This window comes from Pleurodeles waltl, chromosome 6, assembly GCF_031143425.1.
Source record: "Pleurodeles waltl isolate 20211129_DDA chromosome 6, aPleWal1.hap1.20221129, whole genome shotgun sequence".
NCBI lineage: Eukaryota > Metazoa > Chordata > Amphibia > Caudata > Salamandridae > Pleurodeles > Pleurodeles waltl.
Genome location: NC_090445.1, coordinates 730616637 through 730632218, shown reverse-complemented (window position 1 = coordinate 730632218; position 15582 = coordinate 730616637). Strand labels below are relative to the sequence as shown.

The following is a 15582-nucleotide window of genomic DNA, read 5'->3' as shown; positions in this document are numbered from 1 at the left end:
GCCTACTATTAGGCCGATCTGCCCCCAGGGGGGGCAGAAACCTCTAGGCACCAGGGACCATTTTTTTTTTTTTTTTTCATTTTTTTTTTTTTGGTGGGGAGTGACCCCTTAGGCAAGGGTCGCTCCCCTTGGGGGAAAATTATATTTTGCCCATTTCTGCCCCCCTTGGGGGCAGATTGGCCTATTTTGATGAGGCCAATCTGCCCCCAAGGGGGGTAGAAACCACTAGACACCAGGGAGTTTTTTCTTTGCGTGAATTTCACGCAAAGGGAGCGACCACTTAGGCAAGGGTCGCTCCCTGGGGGGGAGGGGAATTTATTTTAGGCCATTTCTGCCCCCCCTGGGGGCAGATCGGCCTATTATTAGGCCGATCTGCCCCCAGGGGGGGAAGAAACCTCTAGGCGCCAGGGCAAATTTTTTTTTTGTGTTTTTTTTTTGGGTTCTTTTTTTTTTTTTAGAGATGGGGAGCGACCCATCAGGCAAGGGTCGCTCCCCTGGGGGGCAAATTGTATTTAGACCATTTCTGCCCCCCTGGGGGCAGATTGGCCAATTTTAGGTCAATCTGCCCCCAAGGGGGCAGAAACCACTAGGCACCGGGGATTTGTTTTTTGGCGCCAATGTCACGCAGGGGGAGCGACCCCGTAGGCAAGGGTCGCTCCCGGGGGGGGGGGTGGGGGTTGGGGGGGCAAATTTATTTTAGGCCATTTCTGCCCCCCCGGGGGACAGATCGGCCTATTATTAGGCCGAACTGCCCCCGGGGAGGGGGCAGAACACTCTAGGCACCAGGGCAATTTTTTTTTTGTGTTTTATTTTTTTTGTTGTTTCTTTTTTTAGAGATGGGGAGCGACCCATCAGGCAAGGGTCGCACCCCTGGGGGGGCAAATTATATTTAGACCATTTCTGCCCCCCTGGGGGCAGATTGGCCAATTTTAGGTCAATCTGCCCCCAAGGGGGCAGAAACCACTAGGCACCGGGGATTTGTTTTTTGGCGCCAATCTCACGCAGGGGGAGCGACCCCGTAGGCAAGGGTCGCTCCCGGGGGGGGGGGTGGGGGTTGGGGGGGCAAATTTATTTTAGGCCATTTCTGCCCCCCCGGGGGACAGATCGGCCTATTATTAGGCCGAACTGCCCCCGGGGGGGGGGGGGCAGAACACTCTAGGCGCCAGGGCAATTTTTTTTTTGTGTTTTTTTTTTTTGTTGTTTCTTTTTTTAGAGATGGGGAGCGACCCATCAGGCAAGGGTCGCTCCCCTGGGGGGGCAAATTGTATTTAGACCATTTCTGCCCCCCTGGGGGCAGATTGGCCAATTTTAGGTCAATCTGCCCCCAAGGGGGCAGAAATCACTAGGCACCGGGGATTTGTTTTTTGGCGCCAATGTCACGCAGGGGGAGCGACCCCGTAGGCAAGGGTCGCTCCCGGGGGGGGTGGGGGTTGGGGGTTGGGGGGGCAAATTTATTTTAGGCCATTTCTGCCCCCCCGGGGGACAGATCGGCCTATTATTAGGCCGAACTGCCCCGGGGGGGGGGGGGGGCAGAACACTCTAGGCACCAGGGCAATTTTTTTTTTGTGTTTTTTTTTTTTTTTGTTTCTTTTTTTAGAGATGGGGAGCGACCCATCAGGCAAGGGTCGCTCCCCTGGGGGGGCAAATTGTATTTAGACCATTTCTGCCCCCCTGGGGGCAGATTGGCCAATTTTAGGTCAATCTGCCCCCAAGGGGGCAGAAACCACTAGGCACCGGGGATTTGTTTTTTGGCGCCAATGTCACGCAGGGGGAGCGACCCTGTAGGCAAGGGTCGCTCCCGGGGGGGGGGTGGGGGTTGGGGGGGCAAATTTATTTTAGGCCATTTCTGCCCCCCCGGGGGACAGATCGGCCTATTATTAGGCCGAACTGCCCCCGGGGGGGGGGGGCAGAACACTCTAGGCACCAGGGCAATTTTTTTTTTGCTTTTTTTTTTTTTTGTTGTTTCTTTTTTTAGAGATGGGGAGCGACCCATCAGGCAAGGGTCGCTCCCCTGGGGGGGCAAATTGTATTTAGACCATTTCTGCCCCCCTGGGGGCAGATTGGCCAATTGTAGGTCAATCTGCCCCCAAGGGGGCAGAAACCACTAGGCACCGGGGATTTGTTTTTTGGCGCCAATGTCACGCAGGGGGAGCGACCCCGTAGGCAAGGGTCGCTCCGGGGGGGGGGATGGGGGTTGGGGGGGCAAATTTATTTTAGGCCATTTCTGCCCCCCCGGGGGACAGATCGGCCTATTATTAGGCCGAACTGCCCCCGGGGGGGGGGGGAGTGCAGAACACTCTAGGCACCAGGGCAATTTTTTTTTTGTGTTTTTTTTTTTTTGTTGTTTCTTTTTTTAGAGATGGGGAGCGACCCATCAGGCAAGGGTCGCTCCCCTGGGGGGGCAAATTGTATTTAGACCATTTCTGCCCCCCTGGGGGCAGATTGGCCAATTTTAGGTCAATCTGCCCCCAAGGGGGCAGAAACCACTAGGCACCGGGGATTTGTTTTTTGGCGCCAATGTCACGCAGGGGCAGTGACCCCGTAGGCAAGGGTCGCTCCCGGGGGGGGGATGGGGGTTGGGGGGGCAAATTTATTTTAGGCCATTTCTGCCCCCCCGGGGGACAGATCGGCCTATTATTAGGCCGAACTGCCCCCGGGGGGGGGGGGGGGGCGAACACTCTAGGCACCAGGGCAATTTTTTTTTTGTGTTTTTTTTTTTTTGTTGTTTCTTTTTTTAGAGATGGGGAGCGACCCATCAGGCAAGGGTCGCTCCCCTGGGGGGGCAAATTGTATTTAGACCATTTCTGCCCCCCTGGGGGCAGATTGGCCAATTTTAGGTCAATCTGCCCCCAAGGGGGCAGAAACCACTAGGCACCGGGGATTTGTTTTTTGGCGCCAATGTCACGCAGGGGGAGCGACCCTGTAGGCAAGGGTCGCTCCCGGGGGGGGGGGGTGGGGGGGGCAAATTTATTTTAGGCCATTTCTGCCCCCCCGGGGGACAGATCGGCCTATTATTAGGCCGAACTGCCCCCGGGGGGGGGGGGGGGCAGAACACTCTAGGCACCAGGGCAATTTTTTTTTTGTGTTTTTTTTTTTTGTTGTTTCTTTTTTTAGAGATGGGGAGCGACCCATCAGGCAAGGGTCGCTCCCCTGGGGGGGCAAATTGTATTTAGACCATTTCTGCCCCCCTGGGGGCAGATTGGCCAATTTTAGGTCAATCTGCCCCCAAGGGGGCAGAAACCACTAGGCACCGGGGATTTGTTTTTTGGCGCCAATGTCACGCAGGGGGAGCGACCCCGTAGGCAAGGGTCGCTCCCGGGGGGGGGGATGGGGGTTGGGGGGGCAAATTTATTTTAGGACATTTCTGCCCCCCCGGGGGACAGATCGGCCTATTATTAGGCCGATCTGCCCCCCGGGGGGGGGGGGGGCAGAAACCTCTAGGCGCCAGGGGAATTTTTCATTTTTTTCTTTTTTTTTTTCTTTGTTTTTTTTTTTTAGAGATGGGGAGCGACCCATCAGGCAAAAGTCGCTCCCCTGAGGGACAAATTGTATTTAGGCCATTTCTGCCCCCCTTGGGGGCAGATTGGCTGATTTTAGGTCAACCTGCCCCCAAGGGGGCAGAAACCACTAGGCACCGGGGATTTGTTTTTTGGTGCCAATGTCACGCAGGGGGAGCGACCCCGTAGGCAAGGGTCGCTCCCGACGGGGGAGGGTGGGGGTTGGGGGGGCAAATTTATTTTAGGGCATTTCTGCCCCCCCCCCCCCCCTGGGGCCGGCTGAGCTACAGGCCAAACACCACAGGTAGGCACCTTGCAAAAAACACCTCTGTTTTCTGTGAAAAATATGTTGTGTCCACGTTGTGTTTTGGGCCATTTCCTTTTGTGGGCGCTAGGCCTACCCACAGAAGTGATGTACCATTTTTATCGAGAGACTTAGGGGAACGCTGGGTGGAAGGAAATTTGTGGCTCCTCTCAGATTCCAGAACTTTCTGTCACCGAAATGAGAGGAAAAAGTGTTTTTTGGGCCAAATTTTGATGTTTGCAAAGGATTCTGGGTAACATAACCTGGTCAGAGCCCCGCAAGTCACCCCATCTTGGATTCCCCTGGGTTTCTAGTTTTCAAAAATGCACTGGTTTGCTAGGTTTCCTCAGGTGTCGGCTGAGCTACAGGCCAAAATCCACAGGTAGGCACTGCTTTTTATAAAAAAATGTGATGTGTCCACGTTGTGTTTTGGGCCCTTTCCTTTCGTGGGCGCTAGTCCTACCCACACAAGTGAGGTATCATTTTTATCGGGAGACTTGGGGGAACGCTGGGTAGAAGGAAATTTGTGGCTCCTCTCAGATTCCAGAACTTTCTGCCACAGAAATGTGAGTAACATGTGTATTTTTAGCCAAATTTTGAGGTTTGCAAAGGATTCTGGGTAACAGAACCTGGTCCGAGCCCCGCAAGTCACCCCTCCTTGGATTCCCCTAGGTCTCTAGTTTTCAGAAATGCACAGGTTTGGTAGGTTTCCCTAGGTGCCGGCTGAGCTAGAGGCCAAAATCTACAGGTAGGCACTTCGCAAAAAACACCTCTGTTTTTTTCCAAAATTTAGGATGTGTCCACGTTGCGCTTTGGGGTGTTTCCTGTCGCCGGCGCTAGGCCTACCCACGCAAGTGAGGTATCATTTTTATCGGGAGACTTGGGGGAACGCTGGGTGGAAGGAAATTTGTAGCTCCTCTCAGATTCCAGAACTTTCTGCCACAGAAATGTGAGGGACATGTGTTTTTTTAGCCAAATTTTGAGGTTTGCAAAGGATTCTGGGTAACAGAACCTGGTCCGAGCCCCGCAAGTCACCCCTCCTTGGATTCCCCTAGGTCTCTAGTTTTCAGAAATGCACAGGTTTGGTAGGTTTCCCTAGGTGCCGGCTGAGCTAGAGGCCAAAATCTACAGGTAGGCACTTCGCAAAAAACACCTCTGTTTTTTTCCAAAATTTAGGATGTGTCCACGTTGCGCTTTGGGGTGTTTCCTGTCGCCGGCGCTAGGCCTACCCACGCAAGTGAGGTATCATTTTTATCGGGAGACTTGGGGGAACGCTGGGTGGAAGGAAATTTGTAGCTCCTCTCAGATTCCAGAACTTTCTGCCACAGAAATGTGAGGGACATGTGTTTTTTTAGCCAAATTTTGAGGTTTGCAAAGGATTCTGGGTAACAGAACCTGGTCCGAGCCCCGCAAGTCACCCCTCCTTGGATTCCCCTAGGTCTCTAGTTTTCAGAAATGCACAGATTTGGTAGGTTTCCCTAGGTGCCGGCTGAGCTAGAGGCCAAAATCTACAGGTAGGCACTTCGCAAAAAACACCTCTGTTTTTTTCCAAAATTTAGGATGTGTCCACGTTGCGCTTTGGGGTGTTTCCTGTCGCCGGCGCTAGGCCTACCCACGCAAGTGAGGTATCATTTTTATCGGGAGACTTTGGGGAACGCTGGGTAGAAGGAAATTTGGGGCTCCTCTCAGATTCCAAAACTTTCTGCCACAGAAATGTGAGTAACATGTGTATTTTTAGCCAAATTTTGAGGTTTGCAAAGGATTCTGGGTAACAGAACCTGGTCCGAGCCCCGCAAGTCACCCCTCCTTGGATTCCCCTAGGTCTCTAGTTTTCAGAAATGCACAGGTTTGGTAGGTTTCCCTAGGTGCCGGCTGAGCTAGAGGCCAAAATCTACAGGTAGGCACTTCGCAAAAAACACCTCTGTTTTTTTCCAAAATTTAGGATGTGTCCACATTGCGCTTTGGGGTGTTTCCTGTCGCCGGCGCTAGGCCTACCCACGCAAGTGAGGTATCATTTTTATCGGGAGACTTGGGGGAACGCTGGGTGGAAGGAAATTTGTAGCTCCTCTCAGATTCCAGAACTTTCTGCCACAGAAATTTGAGGGACAAGTGTTTTTTTAGCCAAATTTTGAGGTTTGCAAAGGATTCAGGGTAACAGAACCTGGTCCGAGCCACACAAGTCACCCCTCCTTGGATTCCCCTAGGTCTCTAGTTTTCAGAAATGTACAGGTTTGGTAGGTTTCCCTAGGTGGCGGCTGAGCTAGAGGCCAAAATCTCCAGGTAGTCACTTTGCTAAAAACAGCTCTGTTTTCTGTGATGTGTCCACGTTGTGTTTTGGGGCATATCCTGTCGCGGGCGCTAGGCCTACCCACACAAGTGAGGTATCATTTTTATCGGGAGACGTGGGGGAACGCTGGGTGGAAGGAAATTTGTGGCTCCTCTCAGATTCCAGAACTTTCTGCCACAGAAATGTGAGGAACATGTGTTTTTTTAGCCAAATTTTGAGGTTTGCAAAGGATTCTGGGTAACAGAACCTGGTCCGAGCCACACAAGTCACCCCTCCTTGGATTCCCCTAGGTCTCTAGTTTTCAGAAATGCACAGGTTTGGTAGGTTTCCCTAGGTGCCGGCTGAGCTAGAGGCCAGAATCTACAGGTAGTCACTTTGCTAAAAACAGCTCTGTTTTCTGTGATATGTCCACGTTGTGTTTTGGGGCATATCCTGTCGTGGGCGCTAGGCCTACCCACACAAGTGAGGTATCATTTTTATCGGGAGACGTGGGGGAACGCTGGGTGGAAGGAAATTTGTGGCTCCTCTCAGATTCCAGAACTTTCTGCCACAGAAATGTGAGGAACATGTGTTTTTTTAGCCAAATTTTGAGATTTGCAAAGGATTCTGGGTAACAGAACCTGGTCCGAGCCCCGCAAGTCACCCCTCCTTGGATTCCCCTAGGTCTCTAGTTTTCAGAAATGCACAGGTTTGGTAGGTTTCCCTAGGTGGCGGCTGAGCTAGAGGCCAAAATCTACAGGTAGTCACTTTGCTAAAAACAGCTCTGTTTTCTGTGATATGTCCACGTTGTGTTTTGGGGCATATCCTGTCGCGGGCGCTAGGCCTACCCACACAAGTGAGGTATCATTTTTATCGGGAGACGTGGGGGAACGCTGGGTGGAAGGAAATTTGTGGCTCCTCTCAGATTCCAGAACTTTCTGCCACAGAAATGTGAGGAACATGTGTTTTTTTAGCCAAATTTTGAGATTTGCAAAGGATTCTGGGTAACAGAACCTGGTCCGAGCCCCGCAAGTCACCCCTCCTTGGATTCCCCTAGGTCTCTAGTTTTCAGAAATGCACAGGTTTGGTAGGTTTCCCTAGGTGGCGGCTGAGCTAGAGGCCAAAATCTACAGTTAGTCACTTTGCTAAAAACAGCTCTGTTTTCTGTGATATGTCCACGTTGTGTTTTGGGGCATATCCTGTCGCGGGCGCTAGGCCTACCCACACAAGTGAGGTATCATTTTTATCGGGAGACGTGGGGGAACCCTGGGTGGAAGGAAATTTGTGGCTCCTCTCAGATTCCAGAACTTTCTGCCACAGAAATGTGAGGAACATGTGTTTTTTTAGCCAAATTTTGAGGTTTGCAAAGGATTCTGGGTAACAGAACCTGGTCCGAGCCCCGCAAGTCACCCCTCCTTGGATTCCCCTAGGTCTCTAGTTTTCAGAAATGCACAGGTTTGGTAGGTTCCCCTAGGTGGCGGCTGAGCTAGAGGCCAAAATCTACAGGTAGTCACTTTGCTAAAAACAGCTCTGTTTTCTGTGATATGTCCACGTTGTGTTTTGGGGCATATCCTGTCGCGGGCGCTTTGGCCTACCCACACAAGTGAGGTATCATTTTTATCGGGAGACGTGGGGGAACGCTGGGTGGAAGGAAATTTGTGGCTCCTCTCAGATTCCAGAACTTTCTGCCACAGAAATGTGAGGAACATGTGTTTTTTTAGCCAAATTTTGAGGTTTGCAAAGGATTCTGGGTAACAGAACCTGGTCCGAGCCCCACAAGTCACCCCTCCTTGGATTCCCCTAGGTCTCTAGTTTTCAGAAATGCACAGGTTTGGTAGGTTTCCCTAGGTGGCGGCTGAGCTAGAGGCCAAAATCTACAGGTAGTCACTTTGCTAAAAACAGCTCTGTTTTCTGTGATATGTCCACGTTGTGTTTTGGGGCATATCCTGTCGCGGGCGCTAGGCCTACCCACACAAGTGAGGTATCATTTTTATCGGGAGACGTGGGGGAACGCTGGGTGGAAGGAAATTTGTGGCTCCTCTCAGATTCCAGAACTTTCTGCCACAGAAATGTGAGGAACATGTGTTTTTTTAGCCAAATTTTGAGGTTTGCAATGGATTCTGGGTAACAGAACCTGGTCCGAGCCACACAAGTCACCCGTCCTTGGATTCCCCTAGGTCTCTAGTTTTCAGAAATGCACAGGTTTGGTAGGTTTCCCTAGGTGACGGGTGAGCTAGAGGCCAAAATCTACAGGTAGTCACTTTGCTAAAAACAGCTCTGTTTTCTGTGATGTGTCCACGTTGTGTTTTGGGGCATATCCTGTTGCGGGTGCTAGGCCTACCCACACAAGTGAGGTATCATTTTTATCGGGAGACGTGGGGGAACGCTGGGTGGAAGGAAATTTGTGGCTCCTCTCAGATTCCAGAACTTTCTGCCACAGAAATGTGAGGAACATGTGTTTTTTTAGCCAAATTTTGAGGTTTGCAAAGGATTCTGGGTAACAGAACCTGGTCCGAGCCACACAAGTCACCCCTCCTTGGATTCCCCTAGGTCTCTAGTTTTCAGAAATGCACAGGTTTGGTAGGTTTCTCTAGGTGGCGGCTGAGCTAGAGGCCAAAATCTACAGGTAGTCACTTTGCTAAAAACAGCTCTGTTTTCTGTGATGTGTCCACGTTGTGTTTTGGGGCATATCCTGTCGCGGGTGCTAGGCCTACCCACACAAGTGAGGTACCATTTTTATCGGGAGACTTGGGGGAACATAGATTAGCAAAACAAGTACTATTGCCCCTTGTCTTTCTCTACATTTTTTCCTTCCAAATATAGGAGTGTGTGTAAAAAAGACATCTATTTGAGAAATTCCCTGTAATTCACGTGCTACTATGGTCACCCCGGAATTCAGAGATGTGCAAATAACCACTGCTCCTCAACACCTTATCTTGGGCCCTTTTTGGAAATGCAAAGGTTTTCTTGATAGCAATTTTTTACTCCTTATATTTCAGCAAATGAATTGCTGTATACCCGGTATAGAATGAAAACGCACTGCAGGGTGCAGCTCATTTATTGGCTCTGGGTTCCTCGGGTTCTTGATGAACCTACAAACCCTATATATCCCCGCAACCAGAGGAGTCCAGCAGACGTAACGGTATATTGCTTTCGATAATCTGACATTGCAGGGAAAAGTTACAGAGTAAAACGTAGAGAAAAATTGATGGTTTTTTCACCTCAATTTCAATATTTTTCTTTTTCAGCTGTTATTTTCTGTAGGAAACCCTTGTAGGATCTACACAAATGACCCCTTGCTGAATTCAGAATTTTGTCTACTTTTCAGAAATGTTTAGGTTTCTGGGATCCAGCATTGGTTTCATGACCATTCCTGTCACTGACTGGAAGGAGACTGAAAGCACAAAAAATTGCACAAATGGGGTATGCCCCAGTAAAATGCCAAAATTGTGTTGAAAAATTGGGTTTTCGGATTCAAGTCTGCCTGTTCCTGAAAGCTGGGAAGCTGCTGAGTTTAGCACCGCAGACCCTTTGTTGATGCCATTTTCAGGGGAAAAACCACAAGCCTTCTTCTGCAGCCCCTTTTTCCAATTTTTTTGAAAAAAACGAAATTTTCACTGTATTTTGGCCAATTTCTTGGCCTCCTTCAGGGGAACCCACAAAGTCTGGGTACCTTTAGAATCCCTAGGATGTTGGAAAAAAAGGACGCAAATTTGGCTTGGTTAGCTTATGTGGACAAAAAGTTATGAGGGCCTAAGCGCGAACTGCCCCAAATAGGCAAAAAAGGGCCTGGCACAGGAGGGGGAAAAGGCCTGGCAGCGAAGGGGTTAATCACTCACTTCTCATGTGTACATAATAGTGTGTTTACTCACCTCCTAGTAGAGTATTGCATATACAGCATTTTAATATCTGTGATGCTATTTTAAAGTACCTTTTATTTTTGTAACACTGTGTGGTTCTTTCATGTGTGTAATTGCTGTGTGACTGTAGTGGTATTGCATAACCTTTGCATGCCTCCTAGATATGTCTTGGCTGCTCTAGAGAGCCCTGGCTTCCTAGACACTGTCTACACCTCACTAATAAGGGATAACTGGACCTGGTATAAGTTGATAACACCATTGGTGTTCACCACACACCAGTCCAGCTTCCTACAGGTTAGTGTCACCTCCATTGTTGGATTGTGAATTACTTTACCATGTCTTTCCAACAAACTGCTTCGGTCTCAGATGCTCTCCTTTAATACCTCTCCTACCATGGAGACTGTCTTCATTTTCTTGTGCCTGTCTTTTGTTCAGCACTCTGTTGCCCTTTTCTGCTGGGCATAGTCGGCACTTTACTAAACCGCTAACAAGAAAGCATTGCCAAAGTGAATAGGTCCCACCTTTCAAATGCTAGCACAGAGATATTGGCTTTTCCATTGCTTTTTTGTTTTGGCATACTTTATGACCAAGATCATTCAAATATGGCTGCCTGTGCTTGTATCTATCTACTCCCACAAGGGTGCTCATCAATGATCTCTTTGGTTCAATGTTGGGTGTTGATTTTGGAACAGTAAGTTAAGACATAAAATATATGCGGATGCTCCTTCCACACACACAGAAGCAAGCGGCCTGGTAGCAGTGGGTCACTGGTGGGCCCTGGCAATAATAATAATAATAATAATACAAATAAACAGTAACACATGATTTGGTGGCAAGGGACGAGTTTCGCAAACGAGCAACAAAGCGAGCAGCCTGGTAGCAGTCTGCAGGTGCTGAGCCCTTGCAGAAACAATTAAAAAATGTAAAAATAGTATAGAAGCAGAGGGTAGGAAAGGAAGGGGCTAGGAAGAAGGGAATGTGTGGGGGTGTTGGAAATCAAAAAGACAGTGGATAGGTGAGAGAGTGAGGCAAGCCAAGCCCTCCCAGGCCCATGTAGTGCTATAACATAAAAGGTAAAAAGTCCCCTTAAGTCAGCAGTGATAGTATCGCTTCATCTGGTCTAAACACTGGTAAATAAGCTATGCTTCAGGGTCAGGACAAACTAAAAAATAAGGAGGAAAGCCAGTGAATGCGGAAAACCAAACTGAGACAAAAAAAAAGCTATCAAATCGTAAGCAAGAGGCTGATCTTAAGTCCACTCTGTGCCTTGTATTGTAGACAAGCGGTCTTGGACAGTTGACAGATGAAGCTGTCTACATGGGGCATCTAATAAATATTTCTCGTAAGAAACTGTCCCCACAATTACAAAATGCAAGTCCCTATGAGGTAGACCTCATACTAGTGAAGGTACCTATTGAGACATTAACCTAAATTGCATTTTAGTTATCCAATCATATGTTCCACTGAGGAAACATTGGCAGGTTTTTCGTCTTAGTTACCTAGTCTCCATGGAGAATGTGAATCCCTCTTTATTACATGAGAAGATAATGTGCCTCAAGTCCCATTAGGTATGCAATAGGTGGAGTGTGCTACACCTTGCCTTCTATGTATGGCACTCTTTTCAAATATTCTCACTTTTCTAGGTGAAAGGTGGTGACATGGCTTCAGAAGGAGGTAGGCAGCTGCCGAAATTCAACTTCTCTTCCATCATTGTGGAGGCCAGCTCACCAGGTAAGTGAAAAAGCAAGCAAGCAAGTGAGTGAGTGAGTAAATCCTTTGCAGGGCATGGGTTGGGATCTCTACTACCTGAGGGGGGGGGGGAGGGGGGGTTTCTCTAGACTTTCCTAGGCCTTCCCTTCTTGGGCATCAGTTCACCAAAATGACAGAGAAAGCAGACAGGCACACGTTGGCCATTTATGACCTTACATTATTGACTCTAATCCCCTTTTCAACTCAAAGTCACACTTGTTCCTACTTGTATTTGGTAGCTCCTCTGGTCATGCAGTCAGGACAAAGCTCTTAAGGAAGTGTAAGAATTAAGCAAGAAACAAAAAATAATTTAAAACCGTTAATTAATAAAAGGGCTGTCAGAGGTGAGGGTTCTTTTTAATTGGCATTGCCCTTTATTTTATTGGAGATCACACATACAGACATTCAATTCTAATGCAAAACTGTGAAATTGAGCTTTCCGACTGTAGCTATTGAGTCACAGGGAAGAAAAGTCTAATGACCATGCAAGGTCCCTGTTACACGTATGTTGGAAATGGCCTTTTATGTAGGGTCATCCCCAGTCTTTTTGCCTTTTCTACCTCTCTTTTTCTGACTCTGTTTTTGTTGGCTTTAGGACTCTGGGCACTTTACCTCTGCTAACCAGTGCTAAAGTGCATGTGCTCTGTGTCTAAAACATGATAACATTGGCTTCTCCATGACTGGCATATTTGGTTTTTCTAATAAGTCCTTAGTGAAGTGCACTATGTGTGCCCAGGGCCCCGAAGTCAAATGCTACTCATGGGCCTGCAGCACTGGTTGTGCCACCCACTAAAGTAGCCTTTTAAACATGCCTCAGGCTTGCCATTGAAGAGCCTGTGTGTGCATTATAAACTGCCATTTCGACCTGGCAAGTGTACTCACTTGCTAGGCCCAACTCTTCCTTTTTATTACATGTAAGACACTCCTACGGTAGGCCTTGGTTAGCCCCAAGGGCAGGATACAGTGTATGTAAAAAGTTGGACATGTACTTTTTAAGTTTAACATGTCCAGGTAGTGAAAAACACTAGGACTAGCTCTCTTATAGGCTAGTATGGGATTGCCTTAAAACATCTCTAATGTGTAGTTTTGAATGGAAAAGAAAGAAAATGGATTTAGGACTTTGGTATCTCTGGGCTTAAAATTTGAAAACACTTATTGTGGTAAAGGTGAATATGTTTGAATTGCAGGTTGAAAATGCCACTTTTAGAAAGTTGACATTTCCTTACTTTAACCATCCTGTGCCTTAGCCTGCCTCCAATCCACGTCTGGTCTGTGTAAGATTAGGTGACAGCTACCTCCCTCCACGGACCTTCTGGCAGGCAGGACTGGGCCCAAAGGGAACTGGGAAACTTTAAAACCACTCTTTGAAGTCTCCCACATTTCAGAGGGACATTTAGCTATAAGTACTGGGCCTCTGATACCATATACGCGGAACACTTCTGGACTTAAGACATTCTACCAGGAAGAAGGACTGCCAGGCTGTCAGGAGGGACTGCCACTTTGCTGTTTGCTCTGCTGTGTTGGCGTGCTGCTTATCACTTCTTGTCTGAGAGGGACTGGCTCTAACTCTCTACAACCTGCAATCTGAAGTTTCTCCAAGGGCCTGACTGAGCTTGCCTCTTGTTTCTGAAATCTCAGGGAAATCAAAGACTTCACCTGCATCTTGCTACCAGAACCTAGCTTCCTTGCTGTGAGTCCTGCTCTGCCAAGTGGTGCCAAATCCAGTCCTGAGTCCTAGGAGATGAGTTTGATGCTGAAACACAAGAACTGACACAAGACACCAACACGTCACTTGGAACAGACACATCCTGCTGCAGAAACTCTGCTTTCACCTCTCCCTGCACCAAAGCTGCAGACACTGTTTGCCGACTGTGTGACGCAAGAACCTTTACTTACAACGCAGGCCCTGCTTGGCTGACGCAGCACCGGCACATCGGAGCCGGTACTCAACGCTTCTGGACCTTGACGCATCTCCAACATTGCCCGATCAGGAAACAATGTGTCTCCTGCAAGCGCGGCACATCCCCTCCTTTGGATCAACACATTATCACCGAGCATCGACGTAATAAAGGTACTGTCAGTGGGTCTGCATGACTCCTGTACCCGGCCTGTGCTCCTTCATGGTCGGACTGCACCTTTGGATGCGTCCCAGTCCACCGTGACCAGATAGCCCGGGTAGGGGTTATTGTCTACTAAGCACTGTATTTTGATTTCATCTTTCAAAATTCATAACTTGGCTTGTGTATTTTGGATTTTTGTAATTTTGGTCTTGTTTAACTCAGATAAATATTGACTATTTTTCTGAACTGGTGTGAAGTTCTTTTGCTGTGCTTTTACTGTTACTGTGTGTGTGCATAAATACTTTACACATTGCCTCTTTAGTTTAGCCTGACTGCTCTGTGCCAGGCTACCAGTGGGTGAGCACAGGTAAACTTTTAGTGTGTATCTTACTTGCCCTGACTAGGATTGTGGTCCCTACGTGGATGGAGTGCAAATCTCTTACGACTAGAGACCCAATTTCATACACCTTACAAACAGTGAAAAGCGATCTCGATTTAGTAATCTTAGCCAATGGCTCCTCAACCTTAAATTGGTGGTTCCATCCTTGGTACGGAAAAAGTCTCTAAAGGTTAGTTTTAATTAAGGTTTCCAATGGGGAAAGCCAGGGAGTGTTTTGGGGACACCGATCCCAACATACTGCAGTACATAGTAGCAGTTTATTGGTATTGGGTTCGTTATATTTTGGCTTGGCTTGTTAGTGCAGGTGTACACAACTTTTTTTTATTTTTTTTTACCAGTTCTTTAAAATATGCGTAGAGTGGGCTTTTGTTCCACCCAGACCAGCTTTTCTTTCTCACTTCAAACTATTGGCTGTTTTGTGTATCATTTAACCTTCTAGGAAGTTCTACTACTAGAATGCATGAGAAACTGTTATACATCTGAAAAGTCATTAAACTGTTTATCCCATACAGTTCTTAATATCCTATAAGAATTTTACACAGAAAGCAAGTTATATGCTACATTTAGTACCCGTATTGCCAGCACTGGCATAGCCAATAGTTTTGGCTTTCACGTGCTAATCAATATTTGTGCAATCAACAGAAGCAGACTGCATTTTCACATGCTTACATTTAGATATGCTAGCACATTAAAGCTAGATCTAGAGGCTTTGCCAAAGCTTATTTAGTCAGGGATATAGGAGTCCGCACAAACACCGACGGTCACAAGGCTCTTCTAGCCACAGAGTCCTTTTGGTGAGTTTTTTCAAGCATATTCTGAATCATGCACTCAGCAGAAGGCAGACCCATGCGAGTTGAGCAGCTTTGTAACTGGGAGATTGAAGTAGCCAAGGGCAGCCAGACACTCACGTTCTTGGGTTTTGGATCAAGACAAGCAGACTTTGCTTGAAGTTGACTTTGAGTCTGAAAGATAAATGGGTAGCAGGCTCCTGAGACTGACTTTCGTTGGTTGTAATGTACACACTGGTCTTAGTCAGGCCAAGTCTTCACACTCTGCATGCAGATCAGTATAAAGGAGGTGGGTGCCCTGCTCCTTAACATGCTATTATGTTCTTTGTGCATGTACCTGGCTTTGTTTGTCCTAAAATGCTGCCCTTCTCTCTCTCAGAGAAGCACTGAAATTATTTAGTATAGCACCAAGCTCTTGAAGGAAAGGTACACAGCTTGGTTGGGTGCGTGTTGTACTCCTACGGATGGCCATAGATGGGGATCTGCTTTTAGGAATGTGAGGCTAACCCACACTTTCTGAATCAATTTAGATCTCATGAACACTTTTACGAGATCTATCATGTTCTAGCACCCTGTAATAAAGGGCAGTAAGAAGGGTGTGTTGGTCCAGAACTACATTTTTCTCAAACTAGGCTCCTCAGATTGCACTAGTCCTAGT

General features: G+C 47.9%; 1 protein-coding gene across 3 annotated transcripts in view; it reads left to right on the top strand.

Annotated features, from left to right (window-relative positions):
• The window catches only part of LOC138300212 (restin homolog), an 898198-nt gene that overhangs the window by 65531 nt on the left and 817085 nt on the right, over window positions 1-15582 (top strand). For all 3 annotated transcript variants that reach the window (XM_069239250.1, XM_069239251.1, XM_069239252.1), the window contains exon 2: window positions 11571-11658. In XM_069239250.1, coding sequence (XP_069095351.1) covers window positions 11586-11658 — 73 coding nt within the window. In that variant the 5' untranslated portion in view covers window positions 11571-11585. The remainder of the gene's footprint in view (window positions 1-11570; window positions 11659-15582) is intronic.